This window comes from Ceratotherium simum, chromosome 1 (assembly GCF_057802395.1).
Source record: "Ceratotherium simum simum isolate JZ-2026a chromosome 1, ASM5780239v1, whole genome shotgun sequence".
In the NCBI taxonomy this organism is placed as follows: Eukaryota; Metazoa; Chordata; class Mammalia; order Perissodactyla; family Rhinocerotidae; genus Ceratotherium; species Ceratotherium simum.
In genome coordinates, this window is record NC_141900.1 from 80,102,911 (window position 1) to 80,129,793 (window position 26,883).

The 26,883-nt window shown below is 35.8% G+C and overlaps 1 protein-coding gene across 6 annotated transcripts in view; it reads right to left on the reverse strand.

The window, feature by feature from the left end:
* CADPS2 (calcium dependent secretion activator 2) overlaps positions 1 to 26,883 on the reverse strand; it is a 496,283-nt gene that overhangs the window by 110,220 nt on the left and 359,180 nt on the right. For 5 of the 6 annotated variants that reach the window (XM_087430207.1, XM_087430199.1, XM_087430182.1 and 2 more), the window contains 4 exons: positions 16,009 to 16,110; positions 6,392 to 6,455; positions 3,194 to 3,317; positions 1,117 to 1,137 (listed from right to left, as the gene is read on the reverse strand). In XM_087430207.1, coding sequence (XP_087286333.1) covers positions 1,117 to 1,137; positions 3,194 to 3,317; positions 6,392 to 6,455; positions 16,009 to 16,110 — 311 coding nt within the window. The remainder of the gene's footprint in view (positions 1 to 1,116; positions 1,138 to 3,193; positions 3,318 to 6,391; positions 6,456 to 16,008; positions 16,111 to 26,883) is intronic. The other variant, XM_004418749.3, reaches the window with a different exon arrangement.

A 26,883-nucleotide genomic window follows, 5' to 3' on the forward strand; every position in this document is an offset into this window, starting at 1 on the left:
CTGTGGGGAATAAAATGCCACAAGAAGTTTTGAAAAAGTCCGTTAAAGAGCATGGGGCTGCAGCTACCACCATGGGCTGTCATAACAGGGGATCGTAGTTTCATGGTTTTTTTTTAATTCATTTTTTCAAAAAGTGCACTTTAGTGATCATTGTAGAGGTGTACTTTCCCCTTTTCCTGGCTCTGAGTGTTTTGTTTCTGACACTTTCTAGGGTCAAATACGGGAAAAGAATTGAAAAAGGTAGGGAAAAAAGAAATAGAGCCCTTAATGGAAGCCTTCAGTTAAAAACAACCCAAGCAAACTTGCCTCTAACATTGCACGCAAAATTTGACTGAAGTGAGAAAACTAGGACTAGAAAGGATCATCGCTTGTCTCGTGCTCCATGGTTTTCAGATGGAACTACCTAACCAACCTCTTGTCTCTCTCCAAAGTACTGAAGACCTGTGTTGCGTGAGTGGCACAGTGCTGGGTGCTGGGGTACAACAGTGAGCAAGTTCAGTAAAGAGCCTGCCTGCAAGGGGCTGAAGACGAGGTAGATAGAATACACAGATATCAGCACATGCAACTAAATTCATTGCAATTGTGATAAGTAGCACAAGGAAGAAGTAACAAAACCTTTAAAAATTCAGAGACCCGGAGAAGAACTGTTTCCTAGCAATTTCTTGAGAACGAGATTTCATAATCTCTGCTCATTTCTATGATTAACAACTTTGAATGCTTACTTTGTATTTAATAGCATTTATGCCTTTTACTCTTATTTTTCAGGAGTGATAAAGGAAAGATGGTCCTCTTTTCTAGTTGTAAGAGTCCTTCAGATATTGGTGACAGCTTCCAAATAAGATTAGGGTTCATGCTTAAAACATAATGCACAATATTAATACAGCCTTGGGGGTATTGCTTTGAATTCATACCAAAAAATACTGCTGAACTTTTACAGAGATAAATGGCCTATATTTTCTCTACAGAGCATTAGCAATAGTTCCAACAAAATCAAAGTATTTCCAGTACCTTAGTCAAAGTAATCTAATAGCCCTGGAAAGTAGAGGGCTATTTATCAATATCACAACACACCACCATGTTAGAAATAACGGCACTGCATGCACAAACATGAATTACCTGTTTCCTTTTCTGCTGGGCCTAAAACATAAGAAAACAGAATTTAAGAGAAAAGCAAACTCTACCCATGTTGCTCACATAATGTAGAAGGCCAACCAAGCAAAGAAAAGTAGCCCACTTCCTATTTCTAACCTAAATTTTGTCTTGTTCTTGGTCTGATCCTGAGCACAAAACAAAAGCACTTTATTTTTTAAGATACAAAAAAAGGGGAAGGGCAATAATGAAAAGCATCGTTTCTCTCATCTGATAAGCATGCATTTTGTTTTTCTGAAAGGAGACTGCTCAGTAGTCCTACCCAACTGGATTTCTAGGATCCATTTTCTAGAATATTCTCACGCTAGACTGCAGATAAGAGAGGGATGACTCCAGAAAAGCAGGAGGTGGTCGAGTTCTCTGCTCACTGTCCATTTGGTCCTATTATAGGCTTTCTCTAGCACAGACTTGTTTTTATGAGTGATCCAGAAGATTAACTATATTTTTCTGATCACCAGTGTTAACACGGTTGTCTAGCTGATTAACGAAAGAAGCCCAAGGCTGTGTAAACTAAAAGAAGGTTCTTCATTTTTCCATATTAAAATGGTCTCTATGACTAGAAAATAGAGATAAACAAATATACCATGTATCTTTTCACTATTCTTGGACCAAGTAACGGCAAAAAATATTAACTAAAATAGACAGTTAAGAGCAAAAGGATTCTCCCAGTCTTTTTGGATAGGGCACATAATATTTGGATAAAACAACATTGTGCTTATTCAGGTTGTCCCCAAACTTTTTTCTCTTTGCCAGATTTGAAAGGTTTGAATATGTCTATTTTTATATCAATTCTTTCAATCTGTGCTCACAACACTCAATATTCCCACAACATAAAAATTATTTGAATGAGTATTCAAAATGTGAAAATCAATCTATCTTCCACTTTCCCCAAATGATCTAATATTCGCTGCTTCTGCTGTAACACAACGTGATATCATAATTAACGATGTTAAACTGGTAACTGAGGAGGTTTCATGTTGTTACTCTCGTAATATAATATTGGTTGCTATAGTGATGGGATGGCTTTTTTGTTAATCACTCAGGAGGTTGGTTATCGCATGCTTGTTAGAAAGCTTGATCAGATTTGGAAAGAAAAAAGAACATAACACAGCCAATTATAATCAATCTTTTTCATTGTCCGAATTTTGATGAAATTATCTTAACATCAACTAATAAATTTATAATTCATTAAGTACAGTTTTATAGTAAGTTACTAAAATATTTCTAATGAATCACTTACTTTTATTTTTAGATACTTTTAGAGACTTTTAATTTTAGACATTTTTATTTTTATATTAAACATTGCAAACTTTTTTCCTCCTTAAGTTAATGCTAAATGTATCATGCAAGCCAATTTTATGATAATTAGAACAAAGAATTTGAGGCCTTTTCTATTTTAATTATATCAAAGGATTGAATAAATGCTGATTTTCTGACTTTTGCCAGAAATTTCAATCTACTTATTTCTAAACATCTTAAATCTCAGTATCCTTAATAAATAAAACCTTGAGAAAAAAATGCACAGTCTTCTCAAGAGATCTCATCTTTCAAATGCATCAATATATTGCAAGCAATTAAAAGTTGCAGGGAATTCTATCAGTTTATTTCAGCCCTCACAATAATCAACAGGTTTCCTCCTTCTCTGAGTCACAATGTAGAACAGAAAATAAAATTATGTAATACTACACTGTTACTGATCAGAAAAGAATACACTGCCCATGGTTTAAATGTTAGACATACTTACAGTAATGTCAAAAAATACAACCCATGAAAACACCTTTTGGTTTCTTGAAAACTCAAAATAAGAACAAAGGACAACTTAAGCACGAATCCCGGGTCTTTCATTCAAGCAGCGTCCCAGGAGGCATATTAAGGCAATGAATGGGAAAAAGCTCTTCAGTTCACCAGCTGAGATTTTAATGAGACAGTTCCCTTTGCCATGGTACAGGTTTGTTCAGGAAAGGAAAGGACTTCTCACAGAAAATTCACTTAATAGGCACTGTTGGCTCTCACTGCCACTTTGGCAATTGCTCACTGCACTGACCTTCTATTTTGGCATATTCTGTGAGTCTAGTGTAATTGATCAAGGCAGCTTTCTCAAGACATTTTCTGACCACTTTTTTCACCTCTTCTGCTGGTATGGGAGTGGCAATATCTTTCATTAAAACCTACAGAGAGAAAGAGAGAGGGGGGGGAGAAAGTGGGGAGAGAGAGAGAAATTTACTGTATAAAATAAATACTAAAGACAAATTACCAAATTCTCCCAGACCTGTGACTGGGAAGGGGTCCTAGGTAACACTGAAGGGAAGTAATGAGTCGGCACTTCACAACTGGGAACGTAATCCTCCAGTCTTGGCTCCTCCTGTCTAAGCCTCATTTATGCACATCAAAACCTCCCATAGGCCAAGCCACCATTCAGTGTGACTGTCACTTTTCCTCCAGGGACCCATGACACTATTAAAGCAGCTGTTTCAGATCAGGATTACAGTCCTTGGGACAAGTCATAAACAAAGTTTGCCTTGCACATCCCTAATTTAAAAGCTTTAACTCTTTTGAGCAATATATATGAAAGCAATAATAAAAATCCCATTAAGAATAAGCTTCATTCTTGAGCTCTATAAAAATCAAGACCTCTAGTCTCATTAATTAAACTTTAATAATTATGATCTGCTGAGGGGGGAGAAAATTTTCTTTGTCTAAGTGAAATGAATAGTGTTATCAAATGTTAAAACACATGGAAACTTTCTGAAACTAAAAAAAAATTAACATTATTTTCTGTTGCATTCCTAAAATGTGTTTTTGGATTTTTTCCTTAAAAAATATTACTACTGGCAAGAGGAAAGCACAATTATATTCAAAACTCAAAATATAATGTATTTAAGCACTTTTATAGTGACTCATTGATAATTTTACTTAAAACTTTCTTATTGATAAAAATATTCACCATAAGATTTGATTATGCTATTAGTCAAACTATTTTTCCATATATTTAATGCAGTTTTTCTTGCTTTGCTTACATTCAAATTATAAAACATATGGCAAAATGTTAATATACAGAAGACAATGCTTTTGTAAGTGGTCTTACTTTTCTATTAGTCTTTTATTTTGAAAGAAATATTGAAAGAACATGAAAACATCCATTTCATGCTTTATTATTTCATTCTCTTTCGATCAGCCTTGGCCCTTAGGATTTTATAATCTCAGATTTATTCAATCACTCAAGCATTGGTGATCCTTGACAACATATTTTAATTTTGTTAGGCAAGGTTTCTTTTTGAAAACAGCAAACTTCATCACTTATAAATTTTCTCACCTATCAATTATCCTTCATATTCTCATAGTAAAATCTTTAACACACTGACATATACTTGGCACTTAATTAGAACTGCACGTTAGACTTTTTGTAAGCTAGAAAAATCCTTTTGTTTATAGTAAAAAATACACAAGGGTTAGCATGCACTATTGTTTTTAATGTGATTATTACTAAAACTTAAATTTAAGATTACTTTTGTCCCATATACAGAACCATGAACTTGACTTTCGGCCTTTCCCTCGGTGACAGACTTTTAAATAACAGAAATAGCTGTTAAAATCAGAATGTAAATGTCTGTTACAGAGGTGAGTCTAGGGTTGAAATCAGGCAATATTTCATATTATCTAGGAGCTAGACACTTAATTTAGAGTGGGGGGAATTGAGTCCTCTTTTCTGGCAAAATGCAGAGAAAGGGCTGGCAAGTTCAAAAAGTGAGACACAACCTGTCTCATGTTTCCTCTCCATGTTCTTCCAAGGCATCCTAAGTATCAAAAATTCACATGTAGATTTTATTTTATTTTTCTAAGAAGTCAGTAAGTACAGAGACGTGAAAATGAAAAAATGGCCCTTACCACTTCTCTCTCAGCTCAGCAAGAGACATGATTAGTGACTATAACTGGAATAAGGGTCGCTGTTCATCATGCCACCTGTCAGTGCAGGGCACGAGGGCATCACTGCTATTACTAACTCTTCCCTGCTGGGGATGGGGGGCTCTACCATGGAAACCAGAGCACAGAGAGGCTGCCCTAGGTACCCAGAATGGGATGCCCTTCCAAAAAGTAAAGCGGTCTTTAAGCATTTCATCTTATCCATGGTACCTTAATAAATAGGATGAAATAAATACTTTGAAAAGACTGGGTTACGTGAAGCTTTTAATATTATAAAAATTCTAATAAAACAGATAATTAGTACAATAATATTTCTATCACACAAGGCACAGTAATCAAGGATAAGACAGGGTATATAGATGAAACCAATCTAGAATCCAAGGATCTCATTTTAGTCATCAATTCTAGTCCTCACCTCTCAAGTCCTTAAAGCAAGACTGAGCAACGTCTTCCCTTTTTTGCTTTTAATAAAAGTGCTAACAAACAAGGTAGTATCTGGAATTCATTTGGCAGAAAAATGGACAAGAACAGGTACCTGAAGTCAATGAGTCAGGAACAAAATAATCATGTCATGAGCTAGAAAGGATCCCTAGAAATTCTTTTTAATATTGATAAGGAATAGTCGTTGTTCACATCACTTAACTGTTAGATTCCAACTAGCTTATGAATCGTTTTATAGACATAGATGAAAATGATATTTCCTTTTCAAACCTAATCTACCACAAACACAGGAGTGGAGAATATACTTTCATCAATAAAAGATTTTTAACACGGATATGAAATCTTGTTTGCTGTTTATTTTTGGTGGGAAAATGAATTTCTATAATTCATGAATTCATTGAAAGTAACACAAGTTGAAATAAATTCTAAGATGAATTAAGAATGAAAGGAATGATATGTCTGTGCCTATTAAATGAACAACTCTTAAAGGTATGAGGAATACGACAAGGAGAAGTACAACTAAGTCAGGAGAGATAATAAAGGAGAAACATGAAGTCTGAAAAACAGAGATAATTATACTTAACTCAAAAAAACCTACTTCATGAGGGAAAAAAAGAGGTGGGAAAAATGGATACTACCAAAAAGATGCCATGAGCTCAGCATAGGATGGCAGTGGGAGGCTCCAGAAAGGCTTTGAGGGGGAAGAAGAGGGATATAGGGGGTTTGAATGTAGTAAGAAAAGGTGAGAAATTGCTGAAATGCTGTGGACTCAGAGGACAACACAGGTGTTGTGAGGAATGGGACTGTTTGCCTAGTTCAATAAGTAAAATACATAGCAAGTGAGAATGCAAACAATTTATAAAGTAACGTTCAAACATACCCTTTCAAGCAACGAAAGTGTAGCTTTTAGAGCACCTTCAGGTCGTCCGAAGGGAAAACAGTATCTTTAAAAACAAAAGAAACAAAAAAGTCAAACATTTAATATCCAAGACTGCTAAATAATTCCCTCTTCTATCACTTGGCCTTATTGGAGAACAATGAAAAGTGGTTAAAATAGCATCAAAAATTTTATCTGCAGAAGTTTACCTAGTCCCGTGATTTAAACGTCTTAATCACTAAAGGCGTAAACTGTGATGAAAATGGTTCTCAAGTCTTGATAATATATGGACAGAAAGAACACAGGAAAAGAAAAAGACCCTTTAGGGTCCTATGAGTAGAGATACTTAAACTGCAGTCCCGAATAATTTCTTGTTTGAGGTTTGTTGTTACTCAAGCTCTACAATAAAAGGCAATGATTTCCCCCATTTCGTCCTCCATTTATGTGCGGTTTAAGATATAGGCGTACACCACAGACATAACTTCTAGGACAAACAAGGTTCCAGCTAGACCCCTTTCCAGACATTTGCCTGTCTATGCTGGTGTCTAACCCTTCAACCTGCCCACACAAAACACATAAACCTTCTGCAGCGCTTTTGCCAGCAGTCGTTTATCTGCAGTATTTCTAGTCCCATGTGCTCCTAACACACACCAACTGGATGGCAGGCTACGGATGTTCTGAAGTCAGGGTCAGAGGCCAGGAGACTGAGTGGGCTCCTCCGAAGTTAGTTGCCACATGGTGGTGACAAGCTTATTGCTCTTTACAAGGGGGCCCCTCTTCAGGTCACTTTCCATTTCAAGAGTATGGGACGTCAGGGCCACTTCATCCAGCTGGAGCTCCTCGCTTTGTTGAACCAGATTCAGCAAAGCACCCCCTCCCTGCCCACTGCCTGGCCCCAAGACCCATTGCTGTAAGCAGTTGGCCTGTGCTTAGGCTGCCAGCTTGCCCTGACTTAGAAATCTTCGAACTAATAACATGAAAGGAAGTTTACTTATTTCTATGTCCTTTGCCATTATTCAGGGGCTTAGTAGACATATTTTCCAAGATGTAATTAACAATGAAATAATTTATTTTCACACTGTAATTTGAACAGGTTTCCTTATATTTTAAATTCAATTTGTTTTATAGGACCAAATTTTAAAGAAAAAGGTTTCTCACAAAGCAGTAGTTGAACTTACATTAGGGCTGGGTTTTAGTTTCGTGAAACTTTCATTAGTCTCAGATAAATGCAGGTAGTAAGTGTCATTAATCTAGGCTCTCAAATTTTTCTTCAGAATACCGTGTATCATTTCATTTACTGTTAAAAATTTCTTTCACTTAATCTTGCGTCTATGCACCCTCTCACCCTCCCCACACACACAAAAAAGCCACAACCAATTTATTTTGATAGAGTTTTTCCAGTGCAGTGGTGCTTTTCAGAGCATTAGCAAATTAGCAAAGTAGCTTTAATCATTCTGTATACCATAAAGCTTAATCCACGTTTCAATAAAACACAAATTGGGTTCTTGTAGTCCCCTCCCCCTGCTTAAATCTTTTCAGTGTATTTGCATAATCCACCCATTGTCTTTCCTATTGTTGATTTCCATTAACCTGTGGGTGACACATTTTATGAATGGAACGTTACTGATCCCCAGATTACATTTAGCATTTCAGGGCTCTGAGGTCCCACTGGGTATGTTCTGAATTAGCATTAGCTGCCCATGATGTGTAAATAATTCAACACATTACAGAGTAAAGTAATCCTGAATCAATAAAGTACAGAAAATAATGACACAGAAGCTTAATTAATCTCTACAAAACAAGTTTTAAAAGAAGGGAATCATTTTGTTCTGCCTTTCAGAATAAATATTTTGGGTTTTTACCACTTTGACATCTAATAGCAAAGTGAAGTGGAAAACACTCAATTATCAAATAAAATTCAACCAAGTTTAATAGCTAATCTGAATAAACTGAAATCACCAATTCGCACTTTAATAAATTACAGATAAATGAGCCTGCATAGACCTGTCCTACGATTAAGCCATTTTTTTCCTTAGCCATTTTTAAACACAGTATTTATTTTTATCAAAGTTACATATGCACACAGTCTAAGAGGAAACTTTGTAAAAGGCTTTTAATGAAAAACAGAAGTCCTTTAATGTCAGTTCCACCCCACGCTCCAATTAATTTCTCTAGAAAAATATCTTAACTTTTAGCTGATTCTTTTGGCATTTAAACGACATATCCCTAACCTACGTGCTAATATTCCTAATTCTTGATTTTTCAGATTTAGATATTATCTGACTAACTTCTCATTATGGAAGTACTTAGATTTTTTTAAAAAATAGCTTTATTTAGAAGTGTGACATAACGAACTGCACCTATTTAAAGTATGCAATTTGATAAGTCTTGACCTATGTGTATACCTGTGAAACCATCACTACAATCTATGTAATACACATATTCATGAACCCCAAATGTTTCCTCTCCACTCCAGGCAATCATTGACTTACTTTCTGTCATTTGGATTAGTTTGTATTTTCTCTAACTTGATGTAAAAGAATTTATACAGTATATACTTCTTTGGGTGTGATTTCTCTCGTTCAACATAGTTATTTTGATATTCATTTAAACTATTGCATGTATCAACAGTTCATTCCTTTTTATCTCTCGGAAGTATTCCAATACATTTTTTATCCATTATTTGTTGATAGTCATCTGGCTTGTTTTCATATTTTGGCTATTATGAGTAATGTTGGCATGAACATTCACGTAAAAGTCTGTGTGTGGACATATGCTTCCATTTCTCCTGGGAAAACACCTAGGAGTGGGATGGCTGGGTCAAATGTTAGATGTCTAAATTTTTAAAAGCCTGCAAACTATTTTACAAAGTGGGTTGTACAATTTTACATTTCTGTAAACAGTGTATGCAGAGTTCCAGTTTCACATTCATGCCAACATTTGCTAGTTCAGTGTTATTTTTTTAAATTTTAGTTATACTAATAGGCATGCAGTAGTACCTCATTGTGGTTTTAGTTTGTATTTCCCTGAAGAGTAACGATTTGAGCATCTTTTCACCATCATATATCTTTGGTGAACTATCTGTCAAAACAATTTTTTTTATTGGGTTGTTTCATTTCTTATAAAGTTTTAAGAGTTATTTATATATTCTGTTTAGAAGCCTCCTGTAGGATATGTATCGTGCAAATATTTTCTTTTATTCTGCGATTTCTCTCTTTATTCCCTTAACGATGTCTTTGGAAGATCAAGTTCTTAATGTTGACAAAGTTCAAGGTAACATTTTTCCATTTATGAATTATGATTTTGGTGTTTTAAGAATCTTCGCTTAGTCCAAAGACACTGAGATTGTTTTCTAGATCCATCCATGTTGAGTTAGCTTTTGAATCAGGTATGAGGTATGGATCCAAGTTAATATTTTGCATTTGGATATCCAATTGTTTCAGCACTATTTGTTGAAAAATTTATGCTTTGCAAACTGTCTTTGTACAATTGTTGAAAATCAACTGACCACATCTGTGTATTTTTGGACTCTCCATACCACGTTACCTTAATTATTGACTTTTGAGCAGAGATCCTTGCCTTGTTTTTGATCTTAGGTAGAAAACAGTCTTTCACTATTAAGTATGATGTTAGTTGTAGGTTTTCCATTGATGCCCTTAACAGGTTGAACATATGACATACAATAATAATTCTTTTAATACTTTTGTTTACTAATTCTATCGTCTGTGTCATTTTCACTTTTGGCTGGTTTTTTATTCTCTTCATTGGTCATATTATACTATTCCCTTGTATGCCTAGAAATTTTTCACTGGATGATAGATATTGTTATTTTACCTTACTGATGGCTGAATACTTTTGTACTCCTTTAACTATTCTTGAACTTTGTTCTGAAATGTCACTTACTTTAAAACAGTTTGATTCATTTTAATCTTGATTTTAATCCTCATTAGGAGAGATCATGACAGTGTCTATTCCAGGAATAATTTTTTTCCACTACTGAGGCAAACGCCTCTGAGTACTATACCTGATGCCCATGAATTAGAAGGTTTCCACTCTGAGTAGTGGAAACTGAAACTACTCCTCACCCTGTGTTAGCTTTGAGAATTTTCCTGTAATCCTTTCATATAGCTCTTTGCCCAACTTTGAATAGTTTCCTCACATACACGCACAGATCAATACTTAGCTGAAGACTCCAGGGGGATCCCCAGCAAATACCTATAGGTCTCTCCTCTCTCTTCTTTGGAACTTTGACCTGAGAACTCTGGCTGCCGTACCTTCCCTGGACCCCCAGTTCTGTCTCCTCAAGTCAGGGTGTCCAGTGGACCCACCCAGGTTCCTCTTTCCTGGGCCACAGCCTGGAAATACTCTCCTGGCAGTAAGCAGGGGCAAAGTGCTTATTCATTTGTTTCCCATCTCTCATGAATCAGTTACTGTCATATGTTTAACGTCTTAAAAATCATTTTTTCCACATATTTTGTCCTTAAAAAAAAATTGTTTCAGGGGCCGGCCCTGTGGCATAGTGGTTAAGTTCAGCATGTTCCGTTTCAGCGGCCCAGGGTCAGATCCTGGGCACAGACCTACACCACTCATCAGCTGTGGTGTGGTGGCAACCCACGTTTAAAGTAGAGGAAGATTGGCACAGATGTCAGCTTAGGGCTAATCTTCCTCAGCAAAAAAAAAAAAAAAAAAGAAAGAAAAAAATTGTTTTAGGTGGGAGGGTAAATATCATCCCCTGTTACTCCATCTTGGATATGTAGTTTTTTTTTTGTCTTTTGTTTTTTTTTTAAGAACACTTTCTTCCACTCTAAACAATTCTTGTCCTTCCTATCCTTCCAATACAGTTACATCATTTTTGGGGGTTAGGTCTAAATTCAGTACCTACATTATATTAATTATGTAAATGTCCCAGATAACTGAGACAGTATTTACTATGATTACTTTTTATGTGCCACTACTTTGTTTATAATTAATACTTGTCTTTGGTTTTAATTTCTTCTTTTATATAATTAATCTAATACAGCTCTAAACTCTAATATAACTAATACAATCTAAATAATACAACTCCCAACTCAATTCCAGGGGTAAATCTGAACATGTTAAAATATCTGTGTTTTGTCAATTTAATCTACTTGAAGAATTTTTTGACCTGCTCTAGTCAGAACTTGTTGCTCCCTAAGCTCCACATCACTTTGGGGTCTCTATGAACCATTACTATGAAGATTCCCTCCTCTCTCATACTGATTTCCTGTTTCAAGGATCTTAACTCTCCCTCTTTGTTTTCGCTTTGTCTTGGTATATTGCATTCCCCAGAAATGGAACATGGGAAGCACATCTTCTGAGGTCCTGCATGTCTGAAAATGTCATTATTCTACCATTGCCCTTAATGAAGACTTTTGCTGATACAGAATTCTAAGTTGGAAATAATCTTTCCTCAGAATTATGAAGGCACTGATAACACTGCTTTCTGGGTATCAGTATTGCTCCTCACACCAAAATGAAAGCTGCAGAAGGATCTTTTTCCATTTTGTTCACTGCCTGACACATAGTAGGCACTCAATAAATATTTGTAGAATAAATCATGTTGAGAAGCCATTCTGATTCTTGATTCTTTGTGTTTCAGGATCTTCTCTTTTATCCCCAAGATTCTACAAATTCGTGAAAATACATCCTGATGGGTTTTTTAATCCTTTGTGCTGGGTACTCAATGGGCTCTTTCAATCTGAACAATTATGTCTTTTAATATTGGATAATTTTTTTGAATAATTTTATTGATACTTTCCTACCTTCAGCCTTAACTCTTTCTGGAATTCTTATTATTTATGAAGAAACTTCTAAGTAGATCCTTAATTTTTCTCATCTTTGTACTCCTATTTTCTAGAAGGTTTCATTAACTTAATCTTTCAATAATGTATATGTATTTGTGTGTCATTTGCATACAATTTCTAAGAGCTCATATTTGTTCCTTGAGGTTTTTTTCGCTTTTTTCTTATAATATCTTCTTTTTCTTTTATAGATGCTTTCTTCTCAAACCTCTCCAAAGATATCAGTAATAAATCCCACAGTCCCCTCCCGCAATTTCTTCTTCCCTCATAATCTTTTTTTCCAAGTTGCTTTTTTTGCATATACTTGTTTTGGGCTCTGTCTTCCATAGTAAAGGCTTTTCTCGAATGTCTGATGGCCTTGGCTATCCGATCATTTTCAAAAGTGCAGTATTAAAAAACTGAATGGAAGCTATGTGCACCTAGGTGGGTACGTGGAGAGCATGGTCGTTGCTGAAGGGGAATCTGGCTGGGCTGTTTCAGTGGGAGTCTTTATTGTCCACAGCTTTAGGACTTTCCTCTTGGGCTACTTAGAGTCCCAGGGGAAGACACTTATAATATGCCTAAAAGGTATAAGCCTGCCAGCCTGCCTGCCTGCCAGCATTTTGGGAGTCAAGTACATGAGCTAGGAGAAGGCTGTGATTCTCAGATTTCAGAAGAAACGTTTAATCTCCATGTTTCCGAATATAATCCCCAACTCCAACTGTGCCTCATGTTTCCTGCCCTCCTCCACCCCTGTCCAGATACCCTCTCATTTTACTCTCTCCAGGGAATAAATCTGCAATCTCTGCCAGGTGAGGGGAGGGGCAGCAGCCTGGCTGCTGAGTTGGAAAAGAGATCTGGGGATCTAAGTGTTTCTTAAGCAGATTTATAACAAATAGTTCTCAACTCTTAATTTCTAGCAGGGCTTGACACTTGAAATTTCTAAATGTTTTGGTGATTGTATAATATCAGATATCTTCTCTGTTTTCCTCTCTGCCAGCTTACGATTCAGTTTTTCCTGGGAGATTAAATTAGATACCATTCATCTATCTGACTTAGAAAATTTTTAACTTTTTTTTCCATCTTTTTCCTCTCTTACTCTTGTTGTCCTTTTGGGTTTCTGTCTTCTGAAAAATATTGTTCTGTTGGTTTTATTAGTTTCTGTGACAAAGCTGAGCCAGACATGCATTCAATCTATCTTTAACCTGAATTTCCTCATTTATGTTTAATTTTGTTTGCCTTATTATTTTATCTATGTCTTTGAAATCCATTTTTGGAATACAGTTGGGCCTAAATAAATTTCTATACACGAGTTATTAACAGTACTGTGGTTACTTCTTTAGTGTGAGTTGATAAGTAATTTACGCTCTTTCTAAATTTTAACACTTCATAAATTTAACATTTAGTAAGCCAACATAAGTCACTAAGGAAGATCATTTGGTAGAATCCTTATGAAAATCCACATGGATAATTTAAAATTTTTGCTAAATTTCCCTATAGGGGCACCTAAAATTTTTCCTGTTTTGTTTTAATCCCATTTCCTCTTATCCAGTCTTCTATGGACTCAGGAAAAAGAAAACTGGTAAAATTTATACAAACTCTACAAACATCAAAAGAGAATATAAAAGTCAGCCCAAAATGTCTAGATCAATTCATTTCAGTTCTTGTCCTCAGTACACCGAAGAAATAAAAACTAAAAAGGACTGTAGAGTAAATCTTCAGAGAAATTATTAAAAGAGGTTTGCATATAAGAGAAATAGAGAAACAAAACTATAACAGAGAGGAAACTAATACAATAAATGATGTGGACAACTGCTGTTCCCTGCCTCCTCCTGGGTAGTTGCGGAGGCAGTGTGGGGGACTCAAACTGCCTTGGTGGGGTGGCTCTGACTAGGCTAACTCAATCACGGTGATCCCAGTGCTCATCAGTGACTGACTGAGGCAACTAGCGCGTGGGCTTTCCCTGGCTACAGTTCAGGACCGGGCCAATGACCTATTTAGGGCAAATGAGATATGAGGGGTAGTTTGCTAGGATCTTCTAAGGAAACTTTTCAATGATCCTAAGAAAGAACCATAGAAAGAGAGGGCCTCTACTACTTCCTTTGAAGACTGGCATGTATAGATGTGAGGCCAAGGAACTCTGTGGTCTTGCTACCAATATGGGGATAAAGCCAGCCCATGAAGGAGGACAGCCACGTGAGAATCAAAGAAATGGAGCTGTGGCTACTGAATTGAAGCCTGTCTTCAAGTTCAACCTACCTGAGACCTGCAGTTAAGGGAGCATATACATGTATTTGTTTAAACCAGTTTGAAGTAGGATTTGTCACTTGCAGAAGAAAGCACTGATACAAATAACCACGGAGACTTACATAGATATTTAACTGAATGATGAGCTCTGTCTCAATAATGTCAGAAAAGGGAAAACTATATTGATTTTCACTGAAAGACATACGATGATTTTAAGGGTCTCTACACAACCTAAGAGACAACACTCATAACAACAGCAAATGCACAAACGTTCTTTGCAAATGCGAAAGCCGCCTTCGTGTCTCCATTTTGTTAATACGCCAATAAAAACGCAGTAGAGAATTCAATCTTAACTCCGTAAAAGTTGAATGCGTCTATGCTATCTAGAACAATGTCTCCTAATGCGAGTCTACAGGCCTTTTGGGCAGAACAATTCTCCAATGTGAGACCCTCCCATGCACTGCATGTTTAAACCCAGCACTAAATGACTGCCCCCACGCCTGGTTATTAGGACAATGAAAATCTTCCCTCTTTCACTTCCCCTAAGGTGGTGGTACCAGCCTCAGTTGAAAGCACTAGTGTAGGGGAACAGATGCATAGCATATCCTCTGAGAATTTCTCCCTTCAATATCATTTTAAAATCACAGAATCTAAGCTTTTCATATTACAGATAAGGAAATTGTGGCCCAGAGCAACCATACACTGTTCAAATGGTTAAATAAGTATTTTTAAACTGTTAAAGGGGAATATTAACTGAGTATATTTTTTCAGTAAGTTCACATGAAATGATTCCACATCACATACCTGCAACGTGACAGACATGCTATAAGACACAATACACTCACGTGGCAACACTTTATAGGATCTAGTGATAAGAGTGACAGAAAAAGGAAATGTGTTGGCATATTTCTGTTTTTAACCATTAGATTCTGTTGAGCTAATGATAATCAAGGAAAAAGAACTGTTATCAAGATATTTATCTTTCACTATGCAAATGTTTCTTAGTATCAATAGTTAATTTTTTTGAGCAAGGAACCGTGCCAGGCACTGTGACCCTTGTTCTCACAGAATGTAAATAAAATGATAACTAATTACTTAAGAATTGTATGTCATAACTATGTGATAAATGACTGGAGACGAGTACAGGCGACAAATGCTAAAGGACTTCAGCTTTTCCATTCTTTGCCAGAATAACTGAGAAAGGCTCCACTGTGAAGGTGGGACTTGACAGTCTCCTGGTCTGGTGATACAGAGAGAGGGAAGAATAGTCACCAGAGCTAATGGGAAGAGGCTATGCAAGGATGAGCAATGCACAAGGCAAGTGAGAGGTACAGTGGAATAATGCATACTGTATGGGGAAGGGACCTACCTAAATGAGTGGTGGAAAGTGAACGGCAGGCTGAGAAGCAGACCACAGATTGAGAACTGGGTATCATACCTGGCAGGCAATGGAGGAGAAGCTACTGATAGTTCTTGAATAGTAGCAGAAAGATAAAATAAACATTTATAGGGGACTGGAAGGTTGAGTGAAGTAAGAAAGCAAATACTTGTATTAGTGAATAGAGTACATACCTGAAATGGCTTATCTGATTTTCTAAAAGGGAAGAGAGTCTTTCTTTTATCTCTTCAAATCTCTCTTTTTCTTCCACTGAAACAGTTCCAATTCCATCAGGCCTGAAAAAAAAATCAGAATCAGTAATTTTTACTCATTGAATGTTTACTTTTATATATTTTATATCTTCATATATACATATTTCCTTCAAAAATCTAAATAATTAAGGAAAAGGCATATTGGTCCATAGTATACATATTGCTTTACATACAGTAGAAATTTATTGGAGATATTTGCAGGCATTTCCTTCATATTTTGACCTGGAATGAATGGAACAAAATTATTCTCTTTTAGACAGCCTTCAAGGTAAAAGATCACAATAAATATTTTCCAGATCTACAGAAAACAATGACTAGTCCTTGAGAATGGCAGTGAAAAGTGTTTTATTGTGGTACCAAACATTTACCCATTAAATGAATATCCCCTGAATGGAAATATTATAAAAAATATACTGAATCAAGCTAAAATGTCTTAACTGCTTCTCTTCCAAATAAAAATTAAGCTAAGTGAAACTGGAGATTTAATTTTAATTGCTATAAGAATCATAGAAATTTTGGATACATGAAGTGGTTTACTCTCTACTTTTTTTTTGGTTAAATATGTAAGCATATAAAGCAAAATAAATATTTGAATAAAAACATATGCAGAGAAGACGGACCAGCTAAGTTTCTTTTCAAGATTTTTGTGTTTAACCAAATATACCTATGGAACAAAGCTAAGTTTTCATTAGGATTTTTAAAAGTAACTATGAAGACTGAACAGAAATCTTCTTTTACTAAGATTAGGATTGAAAATATAAAATATATCTAATGGCAGGGATTTAGAATTTATTCTGTATCAATTTAAGTATCTGGTTGTATAGCAATCATCTAAAATTTTGAAGATATAAATTTTAACTGTCTTTGTTAATACAGAGAAAAAGCTATATTAATCTCATATTCATTTCAAAATCTGTTTATGTTTCAACAACAAAATGAATCTTTCGCATTTGATAATCAACACTAATAATCTCCTCCCATATTAGCTAATTTTTCTAAAGATTATATTTTAATTCTCAAAGACTTATGTATTTATCATTCCAAATTACTAATTTTTAGTGTTGATGTATAAAATAGGTAAAAATGAGGATTATGAATACAAAGAAAAATGAATGCTTAAAATAACTTTCCCAACAAGACTTTTATTGATGCTGTTTTTTCATATATACATATGTGTGTGTGTATATTTGATACTTGTAAACTAGTCAATTAGGATAAAAGCAATTAATTAAAGTTATATCTGAATCATACTGACACAAAGACCTTTTATTCATATCAAAGCATCACTTAAGTCTGAGAATTTTCTTTCAGTATACAGTAAATAATTTGTTATTTCAGAAACTCACATGCTGCTAGAATTTATGCTTTATTACTTATAATTATATTTCATTCCTAAATAGGGAAACATCAATTATTTACCTTCTGGCAGAATAATACGTCAATCACATTTATTCCATCAGAATGCATTCTGAATGTTTACTGCAGAAAAACTAATAGCAAAATATTGGTCTTTCAAAATTTTTAGGAAGGAGAAGGGAAAGTCCGATCTACGAATTACAAAGCAATGAACTGCGAGCTAACCTCAACGTTTTATAATAGTTTAATAACGGATTTTTTCACATATTACTTCAGAGTCAATTCCCGTTAAGCAAATGATGTCACAAAAATCATAATGTAACCTAAGAATAAGCATTGACAACAATCACAAAAGTTCAACTGGAGAGTTCTTTATAAATTATTAATTTGGGAATTTGGGCATCCAGAGAAGCATTATAACTACATTGTATTATTACACAGAGAGCATAAAAACTCATACCACAAAGTTGCAGACAGTTATTTCACTAAATAAACCCGTGCAAACTTGATGAAAAAGAGCAAAGAACTTATCTTTATTGTTCTGATGACTGACATGGCCCCTTGGCTTTGCTCTTTGACAGATACCAACCACAAGGTTATATTGGAGTGAATTCTACCATTTGCTTCAACTATGAAAGGAGATTGTGATCCACAGTGATGAGCAAGTCATCCTGTTATATAAACTTCATGGGGGCACATCGTCTACCTGACAGGATGGAGCCAGGGGCTCAGGTGATGAAAAGTGAGACAGGAAGTCAGGGGAACGTCACTTAGTCACCCTTTACTAAGATCAAGACTGTTATACACAGCACAGGGCCGTCATTTTACTGAGTTCTAAATTAGGTACACGACTGACAGCTTAAATACAACATTTAATATTTTGGACTTGCCCTGATTCACGTCTTTATTTTAGCGTATAGACCAGACTATGTGTTAATCTGAGTTATGTGACGTGGCCTTCTATATCTAAATTATTGGGAGTAAATGGCAACTTTGCTGCAGTCAAGCCTAAAGGTAATAGCTCTTTCTAAAATTATTCTTTCCAATAAATGCAAAAACTTCCTGTGTCATTAATATCTTCCTTGTCATAGTCGTTATTAAAACAAACATAATTCTGAATATGCACCTGATACTGTGCTGTTTCATATGCATAACAACAGAGGGTGCTCACAGAAATCCTTTCTCCAATCTCCAAGAGAGGAGTCTGCTGGAGCTCAAGGAAGTTAAGTTACTTTCCCAAGGTCACACAGCAGGTAACTGCAGGAGCCTGAACTTGAACCTAGGTCTTTTGCATTCCAAAGCCAGGCCTCAAAGCCCATGCCTTATTCTCTTTCCCCTATGTTTTCACAGAAAATAATAAAGAACAATAAAAAAAAATCAATAATAAAAAATGAAAACTATGTCTGAGAAGCAATAATGGTGGAATTATTTTAAATATCCTTACTTGCATCAAACATTTTCTATATTACTTGTATAAGGCAGAGAGCTTAAATATCAATAAAATTTAAAATACCACTGAACCAGTGATTCAATTAAAAAAGACCCTGGGCCAGCCCCAGTGGCCTAGGGGCTAAGTTCAGTGCATTCTGCTTTGGTGGCCCGGGTTCGGTTCCTGGCCGCGGACCTAGACCACTCGTCTGTCAGTGGCCATGCCGTGGTGGTGGCTCACATACAAAAAAAAACTGGCAGCAGGTATTAGCTCAGGGCGAATCTTCCTCAGCAATCACTCACTCACTCACTCAATCAGACTTTGACAAAGGAAGTCCTAAAATTTGCTCTTTCATACATTGCAAAATATGTACTTGAAGAAGCCTTGAGAGAGACTTAAACCAGTTATATTTTTTGAATGTTTATCTAGCAGACTCAGGGTAACAGAGATTTAAAACAGCTTCCTAAGCTCAGTTTATAACTAATTTCTGTCAGCTCTACGATCACAACATACCCAGAACTTGACCACCCCGCACTTCTGCTGCTATTCCTCTGGTTCCAGCCACCCTCAGGTCTCCCCTGAGCATGGCTGCAGCCTCCATGGTCTCTCTCCTCCAGTCTTTTCTTTGTCAGAGTATTGGCAACACACTATTGGGAGCCTTTTTCAAGCATGAGTCATATCCCTTGTAACTCATTGTAAAAGGCAAAGCCCTTAAAATGGTCAACAAGATCTTATACGATCCCTCTTCCCCACACTCACACTCTGATCTCCTCTACTCCTCATGGCAAGTTCCTCCATTCCACCCATGCTGGCCTCCTAGCTCGTCCTCAAACATAGGAAGCATGCTCTGCCTCAGGGCCTTTGCATGTGCTGCTTCCACTGCTGGGGAGCTCTTTCCCTAGGCACACACACAGCTTGCTCACTTCTTTCTTATCTCTACTGACGTGACTCAGGATTAGTGAGGTTATCTCTAACCACCTGATGTAAAGGTGTAACCTTCCATTCCCACAGACTTCCTCTCCTTTAACACGCTTTATTGCTTGCCATTGTACATAATGCCGTCATCCAACAGGGATATATTTATTTGTTTACTGTCTGCCTCCTTCAGGCTTACCCCTAGTGCCCGGAACAGTGGTTGGCCTATTGCTGATGTTCAATACACAAATGCTAAAGAAATGAATGAATGATATATAGAATATAGAAATATCAGCTATATAAGATTATAAGAATTCATGAATTAGTAATATCACAAAAATTAGTATAATTGCTTATTAGTATTAATATTGCATAAATTATTTGGAATGTATGTTTTTATCATACAACAGTAGGTAAAATAAGAATTTTTTTGAAAAGCAAACAGAAGCAGGAATTATAGTTAAGTATTCAGGGTAAAAAGATCTCTAACAAAAGTGAGCATGTATTTACAATTAGCAGAAAATTTTTATTGTTTACTTGCCATTTCACTTATTAATGAAATTATTTGCTTTAAATCTTAAACATAAAATTTCTTTTCCTGAGATAATGAAAGTAAAAAGAATAATGTCTCTTTGACACTGAAAAAAAGATGATGTTAAAATGTGGTTATTTAAAATTCTAACATAAAAGACCAATTTTCTTATTCAAATGTTAATTGGGGTTTAACTCTATGACTGATAATTAAATATTAAAGTGGTTCCAATGAGAAGGAAGGGTATTCTCACGTACCAAGACTTAATATTTTCCTTTTTCCTGGGGCCTGTAGTTACCGAAGTTACATAATTTTAATAAAAATAGAGTATTCTGTGAAAGAAGTTTAAGATATGAACAAATTATAAAACACAATTTAATAAAAGATACACATCTTTTAATTATAGATACAGTCAAATAAGTTATGACATGGAACTTCCTTCTGGTACCACATAATAAGCAATTGAACACCAAATACAGCTGTGTCTATGTTAATTATACTTGAAAGGTTCTTAAAAAACAGAATTTATACAATAGAACCTTCTGCCACTGACGCTTAATAGCCTGATCTTACATCTGTCTACGGGTCACATTCTTTTTTCACAGAAACCATCACATGCACGTGCGCTCACACGCTCACACAGACACACAGACCAACATTTTTTGAAAGGCAGATTCATCCAAAAAATAGTTCCTATACATATTAAGGCCAATCGAAATTAATTTCATTAAATTCTTCTAAGGGATGTTATAGTTTGTGCTATTCAACATTTTGGCAGATTAGGGATTTTAAAACAAACAGAAACCTTTATCTATATTGAACACCTTGTCATGATTACCAACTCCTTCTGTAAGGAGTCCAACATAACTCTAAATTCGGAAAGATGTTTTAAAAGAGGACTAAGGAACAAGAGGGACAAACAGTAATACTAATCCATTTTCTATCATCTTTGATGGCTTTTGGGGTAGTTCAGACAAGAAATTAGTTTCTATGAAGGTAAAGAATAATGACACCATAGTTCAAGAAAGATCTCAGAGGAAAAGGGTATAAAATGGGGCTGCAGAGTCAGACATCTGAACAGAAGAGTCAATGTCAATGAGAGAATCTGCCTAAATATTCAGATGTGGACTAACCTGGTCGCTTCACTTCCCTTGGCTGAACAGTTCACAATTCACACACTTTATAGCCTTTTTTTCCAGTACAGTACAAAATTTCAAAGGCCCATAAGACCAATAAAAACTAATTTTGGCATATTTAATATCCATTTCATGTTGGTAAATTTGAGTAAAGACGACCCGCTGGATGTCAACAAGTTTTAAGGAACAATACAAGTTAATGAGAACTCATTAGAGGTTCATAGTATAACCATGGCATATAAAGGAGTCTGAGAAGCCTAACAGTAAAGAAACCTGTTTAACTTTTTTAAACAGCAAGTCCCAAAATTATTTAGTCATAGGATCTCTCCACAAGTCCCACTTACAAAGCATCATTTAGTGCTGATGACCATTTGTTCCACTACTTAATGAAAACTATAACATTGTCCATGGTTCTTTTCTCAGTCACTATTATCACCTGGACAGCTTCTAGATACTTAAGGGATAAATGTGTCCTTGAGTTTATAATCTCTGGGAGTCTGCATATTGCCTGGAACAGAGTGCTCAGGAAGCTTGTGGGTTGAATAAATACACTCGAGTTAACATTGTATAGAAAAGTCTGGCAAATTGATGAGATAGATTTCTTTCACTCTTCCCCGTCAACCTCCTTCCTCTCCAACTCATCACGTAAGTTTGTTTGCCCTGCCAGTTTGGTGGTTTGTGGTAAAAGATATTTTGTAAGCAATGAGCGGAAAATGACAAAGGTCATGGTGCTTTCGAGTTTCTTACAGGCTTCTTTTCACCTGCCCTCTCCTATGAGGAATGTATGACATCTTCGCTTCCTCTAGAGAGAGTGAGAAGGGGAGAGACATCTAGAGGGTGGAATTTCCGAATTGTCAATTCTGCCTGCAGCACTGCAGGTGAAAGTCACTTTGCACTTCGTGTATTTCCCACCAATATCCATTTGTGAACAGAATAAAAAGGAGAGGAAGACACAGCACCAGAATAAGAAATGTTGGAAGATGAGGGAGCAAACAATCTTTTATTTTTGTTGCCTAACCTGCAACCCCTCTTATTGTTTCATTTGGATGGTCATATATTATATAATCAGTGTCCTTTAACTTCACCTGAAATGCTAAATATCCAATAATTCTCCCTCTATATGTTCACTGAGATACAAGAAACAGATTTTCTATGGGAAAATATTTTGAAAATAAAATTTTAAAATCATATTCTCTTTTTCTAAACACTCCTACCTCCTAATCTTTTCCTTATTTGAATTTCCTACTGCATTCTATTTTCTTTGGAGGTTTTTAAAAAGATTAGACACTTCTACAAAAAAAGCAGTAATCTGACTCTATGAAGATATGCGATCTTGTGACTTAGTTTCTGTGTTAAGGTTGTGATGGGCAGCCAGGTCAAGGGCAGTTATCAAGGTGTTTGATAACTGGCCTCTCGGGAACCAAACTAAAATTATTGCTGCACACAACTCTAGAATTCAATAAAAATGAAATTTTGAGAGAATTTTAAAATAAAAATAAAGAGAATTAAAGTTGGTAGTGTTCTCTGATATAAATATCACCTCTGCCCCATACCTAATGTTATTATTTTTAAAAAATAACCTGTTTTTTAAATTAAAGGACTATATACACATCATAATTTGGGAGGAGAAATCCAGAAAAACACAAAGACAAAAATTAAAATTTCCTTAAATGTCTCAGTCAGAAATAACTGGTAATATATTTTGTAAATACAACTCTAGTCTTCTTTCTGTAAATCTATAGATATGTCGTACATTCTAATTTATAATTTGATTCTTTTAATGAAGTGTAAACATTTCCTGACAACATTTAAATATCTTAATACACGCTTTTTAATGAAGTATGATATTTCATTATATGGCTGTACCATAATATACTAATCCAATACTCCATTAGTAGAAATTTAGACTTTTTTCCTCCATTTTTTTCCTACTATAAATATTGCTGCAATAACTAATCTTACACTACTTATTTTTAACCCATCTCTGATTGTTTCCTTGGGATAAATTTCTGAAAGTGTATTGTCAGGTTAAGTGGTGCTATGGCTTGAGCTGTGTCCCCTCTGAAAATTCATATGTTGAAGGCCTAACCCCCAATGTGACTGTATTTGGAGGCAGGGTTTTTAGGGGGTAATTAAGGTTAGATGAGGTCATACGGGTGGGACACTAATCTGACAGGACTGGTGGCTTTATAAGAAGAGGAAAATAAGATCTCTCTCTCTCTCTCCATTATGTGAGGACACAGAGAAAAGGCAGTTATCTGCAAGCCAGGAAGTGAGTCCTCTCCACAACCCGAGCACTCTGACACCCCGATCTCAGACTGCCAGTCTCCAGAACTGTGAGAAAATAAATTCCTGTTGTTGAAGCCACCCAGTCTATGGTATTTTGCTATGGCAGCCCGAGTTAAGGCAAATGGTATGATATTTTCAGGCAATTGATACATATTACAAAATCGCTTTTTAAGAAAGCACTTATCAGCTTATACTCTGACCCATGATGCATAAAATTATTAATTTCCCTGCAATCATACCTATTTTTTTCAAGCAACATGAAACATTTACATTATTTGACACATACTTGGCCATAAAGAATGTCTCAAGTCACGAAGAATCAGTACCGTATAGATTACATTCTCTGAACACAAAGACATTAGGTTAGAAATCAGTTTAAAATAACCCTGTGTCAAAAAGAAATTAAAATGGAAAGTTAGAATTAGCTAGAATTTTAATCAAATATTAAATAACAAAATTTATATATGTAGTAAAAGCAGTACTTAGTGGGAAACTTATAACCTTAAATGCTTATGTTAGAAAAGAAGAAAATCTGACTAGTAATGAGATAAACATCTAACTTAGGAAGTTAGAAAAAAATAGCCCAAGAAAGTAGAAGGAAGGAATAATAAAATTCAAGACAAAATTTAATGAAATGGGTGACTACAAAAGGGGGCACACAAGGGGACTTTTAGGGTGATGGAACTGTTCTCTACGGCACTAGCGTGGTGAATATCACTCTATGTGTTTGTCAAAATCCACAGAAGTATAAGAACTATACAGCTCAGAGTGAACTTTACTCTACACAAGCTTAAGGAAAAAAAACTTTATCAATTCAGATGTTGAGGATGGAATGCGTATTTTGACAAGTGACTCTAATCACATTGTATGACATAACCTCACTAAAGAGACAGTGGCGGAGAAAAGAAGCTATCCTGTTGAACTTTGGAAAACAGTGTTTTGACTGGAAACTATAAGGCTAATGACTAAAGGACCTGTACACAAACACTGTAATTAGTTGGCAAATTTTGAAACTGGCTTTACACGTATACTGGGGTGAACAAACAAGTAAATGGACGGTGGATGGTGGAAGCCAGGTTTCTCACTGTTGAAGACAGAAGTTACAGATAAGCAAGAAAGGAAGGCTAACACGAACTTTGTGGTACTAGACTAGAGTCAGAGTCATCAGTATGAACTCATAGGTTAGTATGCACACATATGTCCCTTAGCTCTGTCTACTAAGAGGGCCTGGAAACAATGACATCCCAGTAAGAATGAGCAGATCCATATCCCAATCTTGGTTTCTAAATACCATTCTCTAGTAAAAGAATCAAGGCTCTTGGGAGAAATGGCTGATTCTACGGCTGAGGCAGGGAAAATACAAGATGAGCTCAGAGCATGTTTTACTATCAGAAAGTAAAAAAGTGCTCAAAACAACAACAAAAGGATAGAGCACATCAATGGGAATCAGTCTGAAAGAGCTCTTAGGCTCAAACTGGAACAACTTGAGCAACAAAATAAAGTACTATCGGATTATAACCCAAAGTATAAAGTAACTACATATGAATCTGTAATGATATAAATAAATGGTTGATTACATAAATAGGGGAGAAGAGACAAATCTTCCTTGCAGAAAAATTCCAAATATGTAGCTAGTTTTCCTTCCAGGAAGTGGGGTTTAATTCCCCTTTCCCCTTGAGTGTGACTTGGATTTAATGACTTCTTCCAAAGAATCGAGTATGGAGGAAGCAAAATAATATCTTTACAGTGAAGAAAGCTGACAAATACTACCTTAACCAAGTGATCAAGGCTAATAGGGCCAGTGATGTCCAGTGATACCACATCCTCCCTGACAAGAAGAAACGAGAAGGTATTTCATCTCTTCAAAAGCCTATAACCCCAGTCCAATCATGAAAATGTCAGACAAAGCCAAACTGAAGGATGTTTGACAAAATACTTGACTAGTACTCCTCAAAACTGTCAAGGTCATGAAAAACAACACAAGACTGAGAATGCCACAGATCAGAGGAGACATGACAACTAAATGCAATGTGGTATCCTGAGTTGGATCTTGGAACAGAAAAAAGGATATTAATTAAAAAAGAAATGAACCAATGAAACCCAAATAAGGACTGCTGGTTAGATAGCAGCAACGTGCCAATCCTGGTCGCTTAGTTTTGACAAATGTGCCACAGCCATGTTTGACGATAACATTAGAGAGTTTCTATATTTCAGTTTCCTCTATGCTATCTTTGAAATTTTTCTGTACATTTAAATTATTGTAAAATAAAAAGTTTACTTTTAAAAAAATTAATGAGGGCTGGCCCGGTGGCACAAGCGGTTAAGTGCGTGCGCTCCGCTGCAGTGGCCCAGGGTTAGCCGGTTCGGATCCCAGGCGCACAGCGACACACCACTTGGCAAGCCATGCTGTGGTGGCCTCCCATATAAAGTGGAGGAAGATGGGCATGGATGTTAGCCCAGGGCCAGTCTTCCTCAGCAAAAAGAGGAGGATTAGCAGATGTTAGCTCAGGGCAGTTCTTCCTCACAAAAATAAATAAATAAATAAATAAAATAAAAAATTAATGAAATGGAAAACAAGCAATAGAGTTCAACAAAGCCAAAAGTTGCTTCTTTTATAAGACCAATAAAATTTACAAACTTCTGATAAGATGGGTTGAGAGGAAAAAAGACAGAAGAGGTAAAAATAAACAATATTAGAATGAGAAAGGGGAGATATTTGCAGATAGAGCAAAAAGTATAAAAAGAACAAATTTGAACAACTTAATATCAATGCATTTGAAAACTTAGATGATATGCACTATTTACTAGAAAATCATAACCTGACAAAACTCACTCAAGAAATAAATGGAAAGACTGAATAGTTCTTTAACTGCAAAATAAACTGATGCAAAAAAATCTTTCCACAAGACCCCAAGCCCAGATGCTTTTAAAGACGAGCTATTGATAAACTTAAAAAGTCATTCCAATCTTCTACAGAACAAGTGAGAAAGCTCCCCTACTCATTTTAGATGGCTACTATAACCTGGATACCAAATCCCGACAAAAACAGTGTGAGAAAGCATAGTAACAGGCCAATCTCATGCATCAACATAAATCTAAAAATCCCCAAACGACTGGCAACAGTGATGCTAAATGGTACA